At 35.5% G+C, this 18,016-nt stretch overlaps 2 protein-coding genes across 3 annotated transcripts; both read left to right on the top strand.

Annotated features, from left to right (window-relative positions):
- The first annotated feature begins 3,482 nt into the window (after window positions 1–3,482).
- On the top strand, window positions 3,483–12,214 carry LOC113041572 (homeobox protein Hox-C13a). Of its 2 annotated transcripts, XM_026200180.1 has the most exons (4): window positions 3,483–4,410; window positions 6,248–6,465; window positions 9,668–9,734; window positions 11,777–12,214. In XM_026200180.1, the coding sequence occupies exons 1-3, from the start codon at window positions 3,747–3,749 to the stop codon at window positions 9,674–9,676; spliced, it is 891 nt and encodes a 296-aa protein (XP_026055965.1). In that variant the 5' UTR covers window positions 3,483–3,746; the 3' UTR covers window positions 9,677–9,734; window positions 11,777–12,214. The 2 variants fall into 2 exon arrangements, with proteins under 2 accessions (XP_026055965.1, XP_026055964.1); XM_026200179.1 differs by lacking the exons at window positions 9,668–9,734; window positions 11,777–12,214 and having other exon boundaries at window positions 3,485–4,410; window positions 6,248–7,489.
- A 998-nt stretch (window positions 12,215–13,212) lies between these two features.
- On the top strand, window positions 13,213–17,696 carry LOC113041574 (homeobox protein Hox-C12a). The gene is made up of 2 exons (XM_026200181.1): window positions 13,213–14,832; window positions 15,617–17,696. The coding sequence occupies exons 1-2, from the start codon at window positions 14,247–14,249 to the stop codon at window positions 15,853–15,855; spliced, it is 825 nt and encodes a 274-aa protein (XP_026055966.1). The 5' UTR covers window positions 13,213–14,246; the 3' UTR covers window positions 15,856–17,696.
- The last annotated feature ends 320 nt before the right edge of the window (window positions 17,697–18,016 follow it).

Genomic DNA, 18,016 nt, shown 5'->3' on the forward strand with positions numbered 1-18,016 from the left:
TTATGTGTTTTTAGATATTTTCGTTTGATGACGTCGACGATGTTTGAACTATATTGGTCCTTTTTATCTATATTTGAGAAATCTCGATTTGTAACAGCCAAGACAATGCTTTTCTTACACTTTTTATCCTCTTTAAGCATTTGTAATATATTTATGTGATATTTTGATATGTATTTTCAAAACATCTCTCCTTGTCAGCATGTTTAACTGGGGCTAAAAAGTCATTTTCCAGAAAAAGTTCAGATTTCTAGTTTTGGGACTGTGATTAATAAGTTGATACTTCAGTGAGCATTCCTGTGATTCTTTGCAACGGAAAAGTTAAAACATCAAAGCCAGAGACTATGCCTATAGAAATCACTGCTTAAATGGACTGAAACACACAGAGATGTGCATTTCTAGTTTCACAAAGTTGTAAGGAAACGTATGAACCAGGCTTGTTTGCTAGATCTCTTATGTAGGCTATATTCAGCGAATTTATTTCTTTTTATTTCTTTTTTTGTCTTCGTACTATTAAAAGAAATATACGTTTGCAATATTTGGAAATAAATCTTTTGACGTGAAATAATGTGCTCTGTGATTTAAACAAAGAAATGCAATGAAGAAAAGTCCTTTCACGCAAAACCAATCACAGGCGTACGTTCACATAGAGACAGACTGACTCAGACACAGATACACTCACAAGATCCTCTTACAGTTTGACACTGTGCTCACAATAGTGTTTAGAGTCCCATTTTAGAGCTCTTGCTGTTTTTCAAACATTGCTCTCTGATTTGAAATGCTAATACGGAACCGTAATGTAGTTTCACAACGCAAAATGTGGAACATTTAAATGTATTTTAGTTAAGAGGAGTGTAAGTTGAACTGTTGCATGGAACTGCATTTCGTAACACAGGCTAGTGAAGTATAAAGCCTTAGATTAGGCGTACTCAGTATTACTATTTTACAGTGTTCGAGATGAGATGCGATTAATTTAATTGAAACTATACAAGTGTAAAACAACAGTAGCTTTAAAATGCATATTTCAGACTAATAAGAGACATAGCAGGTATTGTCAACAGAGCTTTTTAAATTAACGCCGTTTGAATAACATAGCATATTCAAAATTGCTTTTTTCAAACAGATTCTTGCATGTCTTAAAAAATATTTTTTGTTTTTATTAAAACTTGTAGCTACATGAAGCACTTACATGAGCACTACCTTGCTGCTTGTGGAGTGCGATCTTGAATATGAAATAAATAAAACGTCATTTAAATAATAGAAATGGATTTGCATTGACTAAGAGATTTAGGCTACTTTTTTATATCGCTTGGGATTTTTGGGGATTTTGTTTTCTAAAAATAAGATGTTTTGTACCTGTTATAACTGCTATTTAACAGTGATCGTTCCCGATTTAATTGTTAAAAATCAACTTTTGAAGTTGTTTGCAATGTAATGACAAATTAAAGTGAGCTTTTGAAAATGATCATCCAGGGTAAATTTACTAGTTTACTGCATAAGCTATTGCAAGTTCTGCCTTACATTAAATACGGTAATGAGGTAACATTCGACCAAAACTCTTTGGCCTACGGCTTACTTTAAAATCTTATTTTAAGATCAATATTTTGCTGGTTTGAGGAAGAAAATGTAAAGAAATATTGTACAGCATCAGTACTAAAACATAATTTTTTCTTGTTTTGTGACGAACCTATAGTTCTAGTAGTACCGTAGCTCATTTAATTAATGTCTACAAATCTTTATAATATAAGTCAGACTAGTAAGCTAGAAGCTCCATAATTAACATGTCATACAGAGGAGCACTTCACAGTAATACGAGAGGAAGAAAGCAAATTTACCGGAAGGGGATTTCTGCATTGTTGGTAGTATTTGTCTTCCTACTCGTAACAGTTTAACAGTTGCCGGTGCACTTTTAAAAAGTAGAAATTACTTTGGGGACCACTTGGATTGTTTGTCGGTTTCTTTTCCGTTTTCCTAAGTTGAATCTCAAAGTCTTTCAAACTACAGCGAGTTTGCATGCATACGAGTGTGAAGTTCATTCTTGTCTGTCTAGACTCTGATTACGACCCTGTTTGTCTGCGTTTTTTACCTTGACCTTGGACTTCCATGCAGCTGTCATTTGTAAGATTTGTCCATTCTTCAGTCTGTGGAGACAACGATGGCTGTATCTTTGCAAACAGGAGTAATCAGTGAACTCATCAACATTATATCTAACGCAAAAAAAATGTTAAAAACTGTTCAGATTATCTGTAATAAACAAAGACGTCTCTGTCTGTCTAGTCGCTACACAATTGAAACTAATAACAGAGGAATGTTTTAACAGGGTATGAGACGCTCTTATTCATTCCTCATGAGACGTTGCATTGTAAATGTGCAACATCAGACCGGAAGAAAATCGGATCCTGTGTCGGTGCGTTTTTTCTTGCCATGGCACTAGCTGGATCTGATTAAATATTGTTGTATTCTACATTCTAGAATTCAAAAAAGAATAAAAATGCAGAATAACATAATAAACAACTATGATACCTGGAAAAACTACAAATATTTTTGGATATGTATTGTGTTATCCTGACATTATACATTTTGGACAAGTCAGTGGGAGGAAAAGATGTTAATGAAAAATGTAAAAATGTATCCATATATTTTACATTTCAATTATTTTTTTCAGCTGTATATTTTGATGATTTTCATTGCTTTGTTTGATCTCAATCTAAGCTACGTTCACATCAGCACGCGGTCCTAAATGCTGGAGGGTACATGGAAAATAATAATTAAAACAATTGTATAACTGAATATGAGGCAAATTATTTTATATCAGTAAGACAGAAACAAATATATATCGATGGAAAAAGCAATTCACAGAAGAGTCATAACACGCCATTCGTTTTATAATAAAAACGGTACATGATATAATATTACAGAGCACACTAATGCTTTTGTGCCATGTATAGAGAGTTTTTATTCTGTTTTCTGGTGTGTTTGTGTTTTTGCATTTTTATTTGCATATTACTATAGGAATATATATTATTTAGTTATTTTGTTGTTGATTTGGGTTTTATTTTATGTTTCTAAATTTAAATTAGAGCAGAGTAATTCAGTCGTATATTAAATAGCCAAACGAAAGTTTTTTTCCCTCAAATGCAAATGGAAGTTAGTCCTTTCCTTTAGGTTATTGATGAAGAAAAGCTACGTTTATTGCAAGAAAATAAGTAAAGAATTACTGAATTCATACGATTCCGATCATGTATTATTTTCTTATGCTACTCATATTCTGTGTAACTCTTTAATAATTTATGCACGTTTCCTGATATATATATGTATGTGTGTGTGTATGCTGTCACATATATGCAACGTTCGATATTGTAGACAATGAAGGCTAAATAAAAAAATAAAGTGCATACTGCCAAGTGTCCAGACATTTGTCGGCCGAAATGTTGAGGTTGTTTTCTTTCCCCTTATAAACTTGTAGCCTTCCCCTTTAAGAACAGCTATCTCCAACTCTCTTAGCCAATGCCCGGGCACTGTAAACCTTAGAAGCCAGGCGTGAAACGTGAGCCAGTAGTTGTTTAAAGGGATTATTCTTCCCACCCACAACCCAGTCTCATTGGGATAGTTAGCATATCACGTGCCTGCGCTTTAATGAACTGGACACATGGACGTAGTCGTGCGCATGCGCGTGTGTAAAATGTAGTTGGAAATGAGGTATCAGTCTTAGAGTAGGCGACTTTTAAAAAGCATCGGCAGCCCGTGATATGACGACTTCGCTGGTCCTGCATCCACGCTGGGCGGACACCTTGATGTACGTGTATGAAAAAAGCCCGAATGAAAATAATCAGAATAAAAGCCAAATTATGGAAGGATTGAGCGGGAATTGCCCTGCGACTCATTGCAGGGAACTGATCTCACACCCCGCGTTGGGGCGGCATTCCGGCACCATAGCGACTCACCAGGGATCCATGTACTCGGATATATCTTCCCCTGAAACTGGGCGACAGTGCCCCGCTCCACAGACGTCATCTAGCGCCTCTCTGAGTTACGGCTACCCCTTTGGAAACCCTTACTACGGTTGCAGATTATCTCACTCGCACAACGTGAACTTGCAGCAGAAACCATGTTCATACCATCCCGCAGACAAATATGCCGAGACGAGCAGCGCCTTGCCCACGGAGGAGCTCTCCAGCAGGGCAAAAGAGTTTGCTTTCTACCCGAGTTTTGCCAGCTCGTACCAGGCGGTTCCGGGATATCTAGATATGTCGGTGGTCCCCAGTATTAGTGCGCATCCTGAGCCACGTCACGATGCATTGATCCCCATGGAGGGCTATCAACACTGGGCTCTGTCGAATGGCTGGGATGGACAGGTGTACTGTTCAAAGGAACAGACACAGTCTTCTCATCTTTGGAAATCTCCGTTTCCAGGTATGTGTTGGAGTAGTTGTGAAAGTATGAAAAGTGCATGTGTATTACATGAATAATACGACTTCCTGTTATGATAGGACATACTTTCCCCAATTGTAATCTTAACTTGCAGATCATTCGCCTTTATGTGTAGATTTGTATTCTTCACGAATGGTAATCAATTCATAAGAGCTTTCATCTCATAACTCTACATAATGGATTATGATTGCGCTTCCAGAAGGGCTGCAGGAACCTGTCAAATGTGTTGGTTTTGTTCTATTCATTTTTGACACGTGACAGTTAGTAAATATTCAATTGGTTTACCACAACAATAATTTGATCGAATCCTAAACTTTACAAGTTTCAGAAAGACAGAGTTTAGTTCGCCTAGACTATACGTTTTATTTACAACCTCTTACATAAAATACAGTGTTTGAGTGGCGTATCTGGTTACAGAGGTTAGTCATATATTAACTCAAATAATATTGAGTCACAGGATTCTAAAGCTAGGAAAGTCACGCAATTTGGAAATGGGGTATGGCAATAGTGTCTACCTTTGCTCCTCCCGTACAGAAGGTCTTATTTAAACCACGCATATAAATCTTTGTCAGCAGTAATCGGGAGTGGTGTCCCACAATCTGTTATGGACATTTTGCAAATGCCATGGAGCAGCATTATTTGTTTCCTAAGACCAGCTGATGAACTGTAGTCAAGTTATTGATTTTAGCTGTGAGCAAAAATATTGCATATGATGCAAATACCAACTCAGCCATTCGGTATTGTTACTCAGCTGTGGCAAATCAAAATGACCAGTGCTATGTTGGTAGTTCACTGTAATTTCAGCTTTAAATTAAATATACTGGCGCGTTATAGTGAATACTTGTCACCACCATCACGCCCCTGACCCGTTTAGCAACCCTCCCCTCCCCCCTAGAAGAGGTCACATACACAGGTAGCCACGAATACCCACTAATAAAAATATAACTATATATATATATATATATATATATATATATATATATATATATATATATATATATAATTTTTTCCAAGTCTGTTTGGGGCCGTTAGACAAAAACTAGTGGCTGACAGAAGGGCTGTGGACATACCTCTGTCTAAAACATTATTGTACCAGTTTACAGACAAGATAAAATTCTAGAATACGTCTGTATGTATACTTTGGTGCCAGAGGAACCTAATATCCTGTACCTTATTTTACCTTTACTATGATTTTAGTTAGTGATTTTGGAAAAGACTGTGCTGGGCGATAGTGCACTTTTAAAATAATTAAGGTGCACGTGAATTTACAGGACAGTATACTGCGTTATAACTGAAAAACACTTGTCATTGCTAACCGCAATCCTGGCATTTTAGCAAGACTTTATATTGAGGATGATTTGGTCTTCTCAAAAACCCCATCCATCTAAACTTTACTCAAGAATGATTTATTGTTGTCTGTGTATCAGTGCTGGTTAAAAACCTATTCTACTGGCTACTCCAATGCTAGGGGGGGACAATAACATTAGCATCGTGAAATGGACCGAAAAAATGGCCCCTATCCACCTATATATACCCATATAGGTAATTTTTATAATTTTAATATTACTATATTATTTTCCATTCAATAAATAAAGTAGCCAACAAAAGGAACACAACTACCCATTTGTTCATTTATGACCGTCTTGCCTAGAGATATTAAAATCATTTGACGCAACAATTAAAAAGACTACTTTATTTAATAGATAACTGCTTTTTATATTTTTCTGAAGTGTCGATTGAAACAAACTTTCTTCATCTTTTATAAGTGTCTCACTGGACAAACAAGTAATAATAACGTTTCCCTTTTTTTTTTTTATAGATGTTGTTCCGTTGCAGCCAGAAGTCAGCAGTTATCGTCGAGGGCGCAAAAAGCGTGTTCCCTACACCAAGATACAACTAAAGGAACTGGAAAAAGAGTATGCAGCAAGCAAGTTCATCACCAAAGACAAGAGACGACGCATCTCTGCGACAACCAACCTCTCAGAACGCCAAGTTACTATTTGGTTCCAGAACCGCAGAGTAAAGGAGAAAAAGTTTGTCAGTAAATCAAAGACTAATAATCACATGCATACTTGATATACCTTTCGTACTTTTGTCGCCAGCCAATATCCCTCCGTCCAGAAAGTCTTATTTACCTCTTTTCAGAAATCATGAATGAAGAACATCTTGGCAGCCTCATGCCTAAACTGTCTTCTTTCACTTTATTTAATTTAAAGCATGCACACACATCATAACCGCTTACTCTTTGGCTTTTTGGGCATATGATACAAAACTGTGAAAATACAGAAAAAAAAGAGAAAACATTTAAACTTCGTCCTTTTTCTATGAATGTACATATATAAATAATAAATATTTAAAATTACACAAGTATCAAAGAGACACATGGTTTACGTGCATCTGAAATTTAAAGGAGACCCGACCCTTCTGCATCTCTTCCCGAGTGCGTCAACGCCAACTAGCCAGCAGAAAACACTCGAGGGGCTCAACATGTACGAGAAGAAAGAGTAAAAAATCTGTGGGACACTTTGGATGAATCAAGACTTGTATAACCTCTCGAAAGGCTGTAGCAAATGCTGAACTGGATCACAAATAGAACCGACATTTGTTTATCGTGGACATTACAAAGATTTTGCTAGAATGAGCCTGTGAGACTTCAAAAGCTAAATGGTTCACTGTGGGATACATTGCTTTTTAATGCCGAGGGTAAACCAGGCTGCTAATGTTAACTGTACAGTTTAATGCTTCTATTATTTAATTTAGATTTCGCGTATGACAGTTCTGTAAAAAAGGAATGTTAGATCATTTGTATGTGTACTTATTAGCAGTGAAGGATATGACTCTGCCATGCAACTGGAATGATTGTAAGCATTTAAAAATCATTTAGTATTAAACATTAATGCACAACCTTTTTTGTTTTTATATATAGAAATATATATCGTAAAGCATTGGAGCTGTTCACACGACTTGTCTGTAACTCTTTTCGTGCAGTATGTGAACTGTATTGTGGTGTTCAATTCCTAAAGTACTGAATTGAGACATTTCATAAATAAAAATGACAAAGGAATTTGTTGGGTACATGCTGCTTGTAGTGAATCAATGCATTTCAGTTATCAATGACAGCGGTAGCCCATTTATGGCCGCTTCATAGAGAGATGCATATGTGTCCACCCATCTTTATCTGTTTGATAAAACTTTCAAGTGAGCTCTTACAATAGATTCAATATTTTTGTGTTGTTTGGGTAAGGGTTTTTCAATAGGCGAAATGTCTGCACATATTGCAAAGACTAACTTTATCAATGGAAGTGCTCGGGGTTTCTTGAAATATATAGATATTGAAAAATATACACAACCTTCATATTAGTGACAAAACAAGATGATATTGACAACTGCAAATAATAAAGTATTTTCAGTTAACTTACAACATTTAAATGGTGTATTTATATACTTTAAATGCTGGCAATCTAATATTTTGCGCCGAGTAGCCTATAATTTTAACCAGAATGTTCTAGCAACGGGCTTCCAGTAGGCTACGCCTTACATATTTTAATAATTCAAGCAGTGCACTTGCATGTGATCTAGTAACGTAGTTTATTTCATTATAGTATTAATAATGTAATTACTGGTTGTCCTTCATTTAGATTTAAAATCTGCTCCATTCGTAGGTAATTTTACCATAATTTAAGTAATGTTTTTAAACAAAGTCGAAAGAAGGCGAATTTTCGATGAAATTTCTCTATATGAATATGCCATATGCCGCAAAATTCAGATTTAATATGATCTTCACCGTCTCCCACATGATCACAAGGATTATCCTTTTTCTTGTATCATGAAGGTATGATCGGAAGCATTATATCCACTTAATGCTTAAAGATGTCCTTTTTCTTATCTACTTTTTCACTTTTTATTATTAATCAAATAAACTGCCTGAAGCACTTTTAATGGTGTAATTAAAAAAATACGTTTTCCTTTGAGACACCTTTTAATTTTAAAGGCAGTTTGTAGGCTACATTCAACGAATAAATGAAATGCTGTCAACTGTTATCTAATTTGCTAAAAACGGTGTTGTACAGTTCCGAGCCTTAAGAGAGTATTAATCAGACGTGATTTAACACAAAATATATTTGTTTCTAAAAAGATTTTTAGTACAGTTAAACACACACATATATATAACCCTAGACCACAAAACCATAGGTCGCTGGGGTATATTTGTAGCAATAGCCAAAAATACATTGTATGGGTCATAATAATTGATTTTTCTTTTATGCCAAAAATCATTTGAAATTTAAGTATCCGTTAAGACATTTTTGTAAATATATAGAAACTTTATTTATTTATTTTTTGCACCCTCAGATTACAGATTTTCCAATATATTTGTCTTGGCCAAATATTGTCCTATCACAACAAACCATCCATCAATGGAAATCTTATTTATTCAAATTTCAGATTATGTCTCAATCTCATTTTCGAAAAATTTACCCTTTAGTCTGGTATTGTGGTCCAAGTTCACATCTATATTTCCCCAATCGAGACCAGACTATAATCGCTAATTTGCCTAAATGTACTAAATGCATTAATGTAAAGGAAACGCTGAAAGAAATGCAAATATTATGTGGATATAAGAAAGTCTGTAATTTGGTGTATACTAACGAAATTTGAATTTCCTCAGTAACACGTAAGAGGCACAACCCGGGTTACTGCTAAAACTTTTTGCCATCAGTCAGCTATCAGTGTTGTGCAGAAGTTGGCTACTTTGAGGAATGAGAGATTTCATGTTGACTGCATGATAGTTAGGCTTCTGTTTTTACCGTCACGTGATCTTGCGTTACCCTTGACCATGACTATGCAGTCGCTTTGACCTTGACATCACAGAGTCTTGTGAATAATAAACAGAGGGGCTGGACACCACTGCCCGTGGTTTGTTTTCAGGCAAACAAGGTGTTATTTCCCTGTCTAGACGGCAAGAGTTAATGACATACCATAAATACATAAAAAAGGAAAATGCTCTGATTATCCGATATCCTTGTCATTGTGAAAATGTACATTGTGTACACCCGTATTTTACTTAATCGTACACTCCGCTTTTTCTTTTCCGCGAACCCTTGCCCGTATAATTTCTAAACCACCAATGGTTGTATTTTCTCATCATGAGGTGTAGGTTATATTGACCAAGAAGGCAGGTAGTGCATTCACGTCTGCAAAAGACTGTTCACAGAGATGACATCTCGTTTTATTTCCATAGGCGCATTGAGAAAAGTTGGGTACTTCCTCCCAAATATCAAGAGATGCGTCCATCGTCATGTCAAAAGGTATGGTTTTATACTTGTTGTTTTTTGTTTTGTTTTTGTAGTGAATATGCACAATGCCTTGGTGTTTTAGATTATTTATGAATATATAAATGTGTGCATTTATTTAATGATCTCATATTGATGCACTTGCTCGGTCAAACTAACATTTTCTATGTCTGGTTAGGCGCAAGGCCTATTCAAAATATCCATAGATCTATTATGAGCAATGCGAGGGAAAGAGAAAACGGAACATCCTCGCAATGTTTTTTTTCCACCACATTCATAAATACAACACCCTTTAGGATTTTCCCAATGCCCTTGTTTTCGTCCATTTATTGCATAATGTAAAAATATCATAATTTTATACTCTCTGTAAACAAACAAACAAAAGTAAATAAAAGTAAATAAATTGTTGGATTTTTAAAGTCAGACTACAAATTTCTCATTATTAGCTGTGAATGGTTTAGTTTAAACCTGTGTTGATAACTGTTTTGTGTCGCATCATTTTACTAATATTAATATTATAGAAATAGTTTTATTGTTTTGACTATAGCTATTAATATTAGTTTCCGATTTTGCATTGGACAAATTGTAGTATTGTAATATAGAAGTAGAATACGTAAATTTGCTAATTTTTGTCGTGTATTACTGATTATCACTGCATTAGTTTATTAAATTGTATATCCACAGTATATATGTGTGTGGGGGGGTGTTGCAATAATAAGCCCCTAAACATATTCTCTTAGATCACTTAAATGTATTTAAATACTTGCGTATACATTAAGATAAAAAAGTATACGCATTTTTAAAGCTAGTTAATTTCTGGTGGCGCGTTTCTTTAAGTTATTCAAGCTGGGATATTCGAACAATAAATATAGAAATAAACGATTGGAACTGTAGGGTTTCGATCAATGTGCTGCTTAAATAATATGTTTAATGCATAAGGCCTGTTCAGCCAAACACACGAGCTCACGTTAGCTTTTTTATTCACCGTTTCTAAACAGACCAGCTGGAATGCGAGGAGAGAGCTCTGTGTGTTGAGGAGAAAGGGGGTCTGATAACCTCTGGTGGCGTATGGTGGAAATATCAGGAAGTGAGCAGTGTAGATTTAGCACGAAGACACATGCTTTGCACCGATCTTTATGTAAACAGTTTGTGTCTGGCTCACGTCCTCTTATAGGATACGTGTGTTTAATCTAAGATAAAGGTAACTAATAAACTACTAATATGTAGCTTAATATATAGGCTTATATAAGAAGAATTTGCTAGTGTTCATGGAAAGACATGGTAAGAATAGCGGACACACATTGAATTGAATAGTTAGGATAGATTGTTCATTGAAATATATAAATGTAGCCTACTGATTGAATACCCAACTGTATATAATATATATTTATCATTTTATAGAATGCTATATAATATATGGTATAAATATTATAAATGCATCTTTAAAATGTGACCCAGGTTTGTCGTTTCTCAAATGTTTTTATTTTGTCTCTCTTTAACTTCAAATATCCCCAGCTCGAAGCATAAAACTGCATAGTTACTGAAAAATTAACAAACTATTACATATAGCTAGAAAAATAGGCAAAAACTTTTTTGTTGTTGCAATTTTCAAACGCCGTATGCTAAGTGTTTCTCAAACATTAATTTAACCATTTACCTTGTTTTCTTCTTTACACTCAATTTCAACTATCGACTTAATTTAAGTAGATTTAAATATAGTAAAAATTTAAGCAAACGTAATTGTATTAAACTCATAATTATTCAACAATACCAACACAAGCACTTATTTGTGTGTTCATACACAATTTTTTCTGGAAGCTTCGTAGCAGTAGTGTGTTTATTTCTCTAGCTATAAGCCTACGTTTCTATTTAAAATTACGATTTAATTAAATTATAATTTAAATGTACTATTACTGTAGTACTATTATTAGTTTTAATGTCTGTTGCGATATCCAACTATCATCAGATTTTCCTTGTCTTTAAAATGAGTTCAAGTATTGCACACCTGGGATTTTGCATTTAATTCACATTTAATGCACGTTTTTTTCCCCTTTAAGAAATCGGCCTTGGTGGACGTTCACAGCAAGGCTTTCAGTGAGCCAACCTGTCTTCCAAAATCAAAGACAATAAAAAGGCCTTTGTTTACGCTATGGCCCTGTCTGGACGGAAAAGCGATTCCAAGACAGCAATCTCAGAGCGGCGCAGACAGTGCACTAGACACTGACCTTGAACTAACAACTATTTTAGCCATTTTCCAGAAATGTTGGAGATTTTAACTTTGTCCATCCCAGCGGTAAGAAAATGTATTCTTTTTACTGTGACTTTTAAGCGATATCATTTTAGAAATAGGTTGTTTGAGTGGAATGTTTCTGTGGCTGAATTTAGTTGTTGAAATGTCATTCATTCCAAGGGAGAACCAGTAACTCTCTCAACAACTTGTTTTACTCTCTGTTGTGCTCTTGTAGGAAATAATAAAATATTCTCACTACAACTAATCAGAAATAGCATCTGTGTATTAATAATTGACTAGTGTATTAATTAGCATGAGTGTTTTCTCCAGGTGTCTCTAGATTTTTTTGGTCTTTAGCTTCATATTTGGTGATTACATTTAACACTCAAATGTCCTGATATTTCAGTAAAACATCTGAATGAATTTAAAATATATATAGACGGAGTGTTGCGTAGCATGTTTATTGGTTACATGAATCTGGTTCTGGTATGGAGTACTCTAGCCGTAAAACATGCACATGTGTGACTACAATTTTGATGTAATAATACTTTGACAATTTAGAGGACAGGATTTGTAGTATTTTAGTTGTTTTGAGTATCTTTTATAGGTGTTACGTCAATATTTGAACACCGGATTTCCTTAGGCAGTATCTTTGTATTTATAGATACCCATCGCCATTAATTAAGCTGTTTGTGGTTATTTTTGCTTTTGTCAGTTTCTTTCAAAGCCGAAGAAACAAAAATAAATAAGTTGGCCACGATCATAATTACGATCACGCCTACATAGATACACTGAAACAAGTTTTAGATTGGCAGCAAACGTAAAGTTACTGCTGCTCAACGACTCCTGCAATAAAAAAGGGAAATTTTAATTATTAAAGTGAACGAAGAATGCACACATAATTTGCTCAGTTATAAATATATGTGAGCATGAACGTGCTCAAATGGCTACACAAAATGTGTAAATAAACCAGTTGTTAAAAAAGTTATGAAGGAATAGACATATATATATATATATATATATATATATATATATATATATATATATATATATATATATATATATATAATGACAACTATATCCACATCTGTAAACCTTTAACTTCAGATTTTTGATATATAAAAAAAATTGATATAATTCAAAACAATCCTTTGTGACACTAAATACACAAAGATTAAAAATAAGCATTAAAAATAATTTATTTATAATTAATACTACGGGGAATATACTATTTAAAAAACTTAAGGTCCAAAAGATTAGACAAACACTGAACAGGCATAATATACATTTTGCGTTATACGAACACACTCAAATGTGAGATAAAGGTTTTAGTGCGTACTGTTATTATTGTCCTTTTGTCATAATAATGTTAATTTCATCGCTTCATTATGTTATTAATATACACGTGACAATGGCAGTCCGTTGCAGTTGATATGAGGAAAAATTGCGTGTGCTTTATATATTTACACTCAAAAATCAATTAATGTGATCTAGTGTGGTGTATTTGGAGCGGCAAAATCATTTTATAATGCCCTATGCCAGCTTGTAAAATTCAAATAAAAGAATTGCGAGATGTGTAACAATCCGCCATGAGTTTGACTGCGAGTATTTATAGGATGTATCTGTTAAAGTTGTTCATGTGAGGTGTACTAGACCATATTATCTAAACTATAGGCTACGGTCTTAAAAAATTCTTATAGAATATCATCTTCTTTTACGCAGCCAATGGTTTCAACCTGCTGACCCCACTACAGTAAATATGAGTGGAGTTCAGCACTGAGCATCAGTATTTCTTTAAAACAAGCCTGTAAAAGATGAACATCACATCTTTATATGACACTGAATTCAACCGTAATTTGTTTGAAAACAATGTCGAAAGAACACTCACCTTCAACGAGAAAAAGAAAAAAATGTTGGGAGGAATGAATTTTCATTTTATTTATTTATTTATTTGGCCAGGTAATAAAGATTAAACGAGGCTGGTGACAATTCTCTATATTTCTAAACAGGAAAGTAAAAAACGATCAGTTTAAAACCTTTGAGCTATGGGAAAAGAAAAACAAGATTTTACATTTTTAATAAGATATTTTATAGTATTTTTAAAAAGCATATAAAACCCGTAATACAGAAGTTAGTGTTTTGTTTTGTCTGAAATGGACCGAGTGGGTGGTACCTTCTAGTGTTTGAGTAAGCTCCGGCACGTGACTGGGAGATGACCAATCAGGTGCACCTTCAGGTTTAACTACGTTAAATGTCAGATTGCAATAAACTAGAAGCTGTTGGTCTGGCCCGCGGAAATGGGCGAGCATAATCTTCTTAATCCTGGGTTTGTGGGACCTTTGGTAAACATCCACACTGGAGACAGGTTTTACTTCCCGAATTTTAGAGCCTCAGGGGGACAGCTGGCGGGGCTACCGTCTCTCTCGTACCCTAGAAGGGACAATGTTTGCTCTCTCCCGTGGAATCCATCGGAGTCGTGCAATGGATATCCTCAGTCTTACTTTAGCAGTCCCGTATCCATTAACCCCTCTTTTAATCGATCCTGTGAAATAACCCGACTGGAGGAAAGCAAGTGTTATTATGGCAATTCCAGCAGCACCAGAGAGCCGTGTTCAGACAGCAACAACCTCAAACGAGAGGAGCGAGCAAGAGATACATCAGTGTCGTCTGATCACGGGATGCACAATGGGATGAGCAACAGTGGCACCTTCTCAAAGTATGATTATGGCACCGAGCATCTGACCCAAGACCCGCCATCCTGTCAGTCCTTGGAGTCCGACTCCAGTACTTCAGTGCTAAACGAAGGAGGAAAGGCTTCAGCAGGCGACCCACAAAGCCTGGTATCGCAAGGAAACCACGCAAGCAATATCGCCAGTGGAGGAGGTTTGTCCCACGCATTTAATCACAGCTGAAAGACAACAGAAGCACATAGTACAATTACTCATATTTTGCTTCAGCACATTTTTTTTGCATGACCGTTTATTTTGGCATTCACTTGCAACTCTTAGGATTTTCCTGCATAGTTCTTGCGTGGTTGTTCAAGGCCACTAGGGGTTGCCCTAAAATGCTCCACGTTCACCAGTTTAAGCGCTCAGTCATTTATACAACCAGTAAACACAACATCATAAAATGCAACAATCCCGTTGCCAATGTTTGACGCTGTTTACTAGTTATTGTTGCTAAATATACGTTTTGCCAAAGCCCTTGCGTTATTACAGCCCTCGCAAGGAGAACAGATTTGTAAAATGGCAGTTGCTCTGACAGAAAAAAATGATGTTTTTTAATGACTCGTAAACTGAATTAATATCGTTGTCGTGCAGCAAGAAGTCATTTAATATGCCTTGAAACCGCTAAATAGGTAGGGTTCTTGCAAACGGGGACAATTATCGCGTTAATGTACATTTAACTAGAACAGTAAAACCTTCTAAGGCATATTCTTCTATGTAAACCGATAAATTAATCATATCGACAGTTTCCTTTACACTTCAGATTGTCATTGAAACACGTCTAATTGTCATGTTACCAGCCTCACAAAGTGAACCAAAAATTTGTATTTAAGGTGGCATCGAGAAGTTGAGAGACTTTGATGTGCAGGACTAGGAGAAGGTTTTTTTTTTTTTTTTTTTTTTTTGCATCTCTCTCATGACCAGTGCTTTGCCTCCTCTAGGTGCCCCGTGGTACCCGATGCACACTCGGACCCGAAAGAAGCGAAAGCCCTATTCCAAACTGCAGCTGGCCGAGCTTGAGGGAGAGTTCATGATGAACGAGTTCATCACCCGGCAGCGACGTAGGGAGCTGTCTGACAGGCTCAATCTCAGCGACCAACAGGTTAAGATTTGGTTCCAAAATCGGCGGATGAAGAAAAAGAGACTGTTGCTAAGGGAGCAGGCTTTGTCCTTCTTTTAAGAAGGCACAAAATATACATTGCTTAATGGTAGTCCTACAGCAGTATTACGTTAATGGTAATCTACCATTGGCCCATTTTACTCTGAAAGTCTTGCCCCACGACGCATTCAGGAATCACGAATAAGAATTCAAACATAATAGGGGTACGCGACCAAATGATGGCTCCAGATGTCTGCATATACTATGTGGTCTGGTGTTTATTTAAGAGGGTTCGTGTCCAGCAGTTTTGGGCATGTACAAGCTGAGATTTTTTTAGTTTTGAAAGTAACAAGCTGTCTAAGCCATCACTCACTTTATTAAGTAATGAACTACTAGTTAGAAACTCAGACAAATATAAGCTGTGAGAGAGCATTTCGGACAAGCAAAATGTTTTCTTATCAGTCTGAAATGATCGCTTAATATTTATTGTCCGAGTGTTAAAACCAATTTTTTGCCATGATCAGTGTTCTAAGCTAGAAAAAAAATACAATAAAACAGACTGAAACGCCAAACTTGGTCATAGTGATAATCCTTGGCTGTTCGTAACTCCCATCTATGTTTATATTCTGCAAGTTGTCGCTAAGAAAGTGCCGTTCAAACACAGTATTCGTCAATAAGAAGCGTGGGCTGCGTTAAGCCATCAACGTCTTATCTCAGTTCCGCAGTCATCGCCACGTGTTCTATGGCACGTTCACGGTCACGGGCACAAAGTTAGTGACCCAACTCATATCTTGGGCCCTTGAGAACCAAACTACCATTACAGAACAGCTTTTATGAATAGACTTTGATCTAGCCTGTGAAATGTCATTCTGACAAATGTTAGGATATTACTTGTGCAACTTGGTATTGGCCAAAGTGTAAATTGGTAGGCCTGCAGCTAAGCCGCACAAACTGCAAATAAAATATTCACCCATGATATAGTGAAAAACTTTATAAATGTCTCTGTCATATTTGCATTTTTAACAGCATAAATTTCCCATTAACGATTGCTTGTCTCTTGATCTGCGTTATTTGGAAATATTCGCTTAGGTCTACTTAATTAATTCACAACAGTGCTCCTGGGAGAGAAATGCATGGTCAAGTAATATTAAGAAGACGCGCAATTATAAATTAAAACAAAGATTAGGTCATTTTGTGTGTAATGGAAGTAGCAATCATACTGAAGAGACCAGATTTAAATCCCATATTAACGAGCTTGTTTTACTAATTAGCGGGACCCATTGTGTTATTTGAAACATTATTTACCCAGATCATGAATTATATAACAGTGAATATATTTGCTGCATGATTATGACTGTAGTTAGAAGGTTAAAAAAAAGCAAACGTTTTCCGACTTTTTTTTTGTCAACAAGGCGCATGTCTTATTTTAAAACACCTTATCAAAAACTAAAGAACGTTGAAAAGATACAGACAAGAAGGTGGTCAAAAGTTGGTTTCATTAAATACAGCTTATTCGTTTGTACTTTATTATTATTAGTAGTAGTAGTATTATTACTAATATTAATAATAATATTATAGCGAATTTGGCATAAGTCGGTGCTACGTTATTTTTTGATATTGGTATGAGTTCGATGAGTGGCATTTTCTTTACATCCTGTTTTAATGAATCTATAAAAAATACAAAACCAATTATATGAATGGCATCATCAGCAACTATATCGTCTCGTTTCCCCCCTTTGGATTGTTTTGTGAAATTGTCTATGATGTATAATTTTTCTGTGTTGTTCTGTGTAATTTTGTGAATGCACCAGTGACGCATTCCTTTGTACCTTGCGATTAAAAATGTCTTGTAAATAATGTTACAAGTTCCTGAATGTATCCATATATGTGTAACCCACGGTTTCTGATTATTAAAGTCTTTAAACTTACTTTTATTTACGTTTTTCTTGATGTCTGTGTTGTGCAGTCCATATGAGTGTTAGTATTTGAGTCTGTTAAGATTGTTAACATATTTTTACATTAAATAGCAGAAAAACTCGTGCACTCAAACTACCGTTTTTAGAAAAATCTAATGTAATTACGAATTTTATGTACATTATCGCGCTTGGCAATATCCTTATAATGAACATATTGGTTCTGACATATTTCAGTATTATATCACTAAATAAAAAATTCTGTTGAAACACTCGATAGAAAACTGAAATGTAATCTGAATGTTTGCCAGCATGGTCAAATGTAGTGT

This window comes from Carassius auratus, chromosome 23 (assembly GCF_003368295.1).
Source record: "Carassius auratus strain Wakin chromosome 23, ASM336829v1, whole genome shotgun sequence".
NCBI classification, from domain to species: domain Eukaryota; kingdom Metazoa; phylum Chordata; class Actinopteri; order Cypriniformes; family Cyprinidae; genus Carassius; species Carassius auratus.